Raw genomic sequence first — 3,872 nt, forward strand, 5'->3', positions numbered from 1 at the left:
TCTCATAACATATTTCACAAAAATCCCATTTATTTAATTTACAAAACACAACTCCATAATTATTTAATTAATAATCCAGGATCCTCAAAACATAACTCTTTCTCTGGTGTGTACAATCAAGTCGACGCCTTCCCGCGATCCTGAAAAGAACCTGAAACACATATCACATAACACTGTAAGCATGAAGCTTAGTGAGTTCCCCAAAATACCACACATATCTCATTAGCCTCTCATGGCTATAACTCAGATAAGACCCTCCGGTCAACGTGTCTCAGTGGGACCCTCCGGTCCCACAACTCGGGTGGACCCTCCGGTCCTAACTCAATAAAGCTCAGCATAACACACAACCTAAATCACAAAGACATAATGCAGGATATCACAATACTCAATATAAGCACATAAGACCCTCCGGTCACACAAATTACCACTCAAGGTATGTATAGTGAGAAGACTCACCTCGGATGACGAACAACTCCTATAGATGCTGCTGCTGCACATCGGCCTCTAACACTGAACCAAGATCCACAATTACCCAATTAGGAACTAAGTCCAAACTCCACTCATTAGGTCTAAAGGTAGTCCACTAACCAGCCCATCAATAACCTAAAACCCATTGGGCCCACCAAGGCCCAATAATAAATGGGCTCTCCTGAGGCCCAACTCTCACATGAAAAAGGCAAGCCCAACTCAAGGGCCCAAAGCACATATATAATTATTCCTCTGGTCCAAAACTCTATTGCAACCGACCCAAACTCTAGGCCCAACACTCTAGGCCCAAAATAAGACTTAACCCAAAAGTCCACAGTGAGGTTACGCGGGGCGTACCTCCCTTGGTACGCTCAGCGTACTCACGAATTCAGATTGGCCATCGGGGACACTCGGGCAGTACGCGGGGCGTACTGGAATTACGCTTAGCGTACTTACCAGATTCACTCTTTCTACTCATTTGGTCTTAACCCGTTAAGACATTAACTCAAATCCCAGATCTGGACTCCATAATGGCTTTTACTCTATAAAGTCAGTGACTTTAAGCCTTTGCATGGCTGATAAGGTCATAAACACACAAAACTCTTACTCTCTTAACTCAAAATGCTCATATCTCATGCATGGGTTGATTCGCATGTTCAAGACCTCATTTTTATGGGTCCTCTCCACTAGAAACACTTAAAAGGACAAATATTAAGCTCTGGAGTGCAACAACTCATAAAGCCTCAAGCTTTGGGACCAAAAACCCTAAAATGAACCATATCATGCACAAAACAAAAGGATGGGAAAGCTTTGAGCTTTATACCTTCAAATGATGCTCCAACCACAAAAAAGCTCATATCCAAAGGCTGGACTACAACTCTATTCTCTTCCATGCTCCTTCTTCACTCCAAAAAATCCCACAAGAACACTTATAAGCTTACAATGGTCACACACAAGCTTAAGAACGAGGATTAGGGTTTGAGAGGGTTTATTGACTGAGGATGGTGGCCAGGAATGAGGCCATCTCATTCTTTTTATATGGACACTCCTCTCAATTAGGGTTTTCCTTCTATGCCTAGTACGCCCAGCGTACTAGGTGGCTCCGCTTAAAAGTCACGCACATGAGTACGCTAAGCGTACACACACGTACGCCCAGCGTACTCAGCTGCCACCTTTCTCAAATAAGGGACTTATCCTGCCAAAACTTCAAACTTCCATTGCTTCCTCGATATAACTCCGTTTTCAACGAACCTCATATCCACGGAAAGGTGACGAGATGCCCTACGCTTCTAGCAACTCGTCGCAAACCCAAGACTTCCTCATGTCCGGGTTGCAGCCCACGAACCCTTATCACAGACGATCTGAAACAGGATGTTACAGTTCACCACTGAATCTTTTCCTAAAGTTGGCAACAATATGCCTCGCACACTGCCTATGTTCAACATTAGGCACTACTTCTTTGATAGACTCTAACAACTCCTATACAACAACGGTAACATATTAGATAAAATGAAACACCAAGTACAATATTTAAAATTAGGAAGTAAACATCATACCTTATGCAAGGTCATCTCTAAGGTTTTCCAAAAACCATTTCGAATTTTCTTTGTTTTCTACACAGACAGTTGTCCATGTAATTGGGGATATGTGATTATTGGCATCCCTTCCTTCAACATATATTATCTCTCCAGTATATAACCCCTTTAAGAAACATCCATTCAAATTTATAACCCTTCTGCAGCTCCCTCTCCACCCTTGCTTTAGCCCATCAAAACACAAGTAAAACTTGCTAAAATAATTCTTACCATATGGCATAGAATTGACATCCATTTTGACTGTTGATCCTGGAGTTGATCTTCTAATCTCCTCACCATATAACCAGAGCTTTGCATAGTGCTCCACTAGTGTTCTTTCAATCAGTTCAATTGCATTCTTCTTTGCTCTTCTACACTGTCCCATACTCACATATATACCAAATTTCTCTTTAACCTCATCCCTAAGTAGCCTGACACTAGCCTTTTGTTTCTGTAAGAATTGTTTTGTGTAATGAGTACCTATCCATGAATAATACACAATTAAACATAACTTGAAGTTTCTTGCATAGTTATGCTCATTTATGAGACTCTTAATCTGAAAAAACTTTTCCTTACTCAACCAAGAAGCCCACATTCTAAACTTGCACTGCCCAGAACAACATTTCACTAAGAGTCTCCTACTATCATTTTTTTTGTAACATAACTGATAACCATTTGCTACAACATAGTTACACACCATATGTTTCAGTTGTTTAGGACTTACAAATCTTATACCTAATACAAGTTTCTGCTTTTTCCAATGAACATTCTCATTGTAAGTAGCCTGGTCAGTAGATATTACCTCATCCTCATGTAAATGATCATATGTCTCTTTACGAGGTGAATTGTTGGGGGGGGGGGTGACTTGCTCCTTTGGGCACAACTTACTCAGAAACTCATAATTTTTTGTCTTGTTCATAGGAATGCACTCATCAGGTTCAGTGTCCACTTCCATGTGAATGCCATCATCTTGCTCACCTTGCAAATCCTCCCTAGCACCTTGGATATCATCCCTACCACCATGTAAATCTTGCATATCGATTCCATCATCCATATCCATACGACTTTTCACTTCTTCATGAACTTCATTTGCACCGGAGAATTCGTCTAAAGAACTGCAAACTTCTGCTTGCTCTTCAAGAATCCATTGATGTACATTAACACCAAGATGGTCCATGTATACATTAATTACACAATCAGAAGCATACCTTACATCGATTAGTTCCATGTAATCCATGTAGGTGACGATTATCCTCAATCCATCAGGAACGTCAATATCGGGCATACAAAAGTACACATTCAAACATCTCTCAACAACGAATCTTTCAAGGAACTCCACAAATTCGTTCTTGTATATTCCAGCAAAATCAACATCATCAAACCTTCCCCCGACTCCATTTGAGTAAGTAATAGAGGGGTACCTGGTAAAAATTCCTGCAAAATGTAGATCAATCTTCATGGAAACGACCATAGCAATGACAAAGTTCGCCGATTTGAGCGACGAACAGTTGAAGAAAAGGGTAGGACCGAAGAATAGTTGAACAAAGGATTTGGATGAGGATGTCACAGAAGAAAGAGTTCGAAAGAGACAGTTGAGGGGTTTAAAACGTACGGTATGTCTCATTAACTCATATACACGTGCCAATGACGTGGACTTACTAAATCTAATTGTATATTACGTGGAATTGGAAAACTACTACGTGGGATGGGTGTCACCGGGTGACCCATTCATATTTTTAAAAGTGTCATTTTAAAACCAGAAAACAGAAGTACATGCCCTTAAAATGCAAAAAATAGTCACGATAGACCATTTAAACCATTATATGTAAC

General features: G+C 40.5%; 1 protein-coding gene across 1 annotated transcript; it reads right to left on the reverse strand.

Moving 5' to 3' along the window:
- Positions 1 to 2,025: 2,025 nt before the first annotated feature.
- On the reverse strand, positions 2,026 to 3,513 carry LOC145158593 (uncharacterized). Its single transcript, XM_079077470.1, has one exon. It carries the CDS (start codon positions 3,511 to 3,513, stop codon positions 2,026 to 2,028), a length of 1,488 nt encoding a protein of 495 aa, XP_078933596.1.
- Between the last annotated feature and the right edge of the window lie 359 nt (positions 3,514 to 3,872).

Source organism: Lactuca virosa, chromosome 2, assembly GCF_052849685.1.
Source record: "Lactuca virosa cultivar CGN04683 chromosome 2, Lactuca_virosa_CGN04683_v6, whole genome shotgun sequence".
In the NCBI taxonomy this organism is placed as follows: Eukaryota; Viridiplantae; Streptophyta; class Magnoliopsida; order Asterales; family Asteraceae; genus Lactuca; species Lactuca virosa.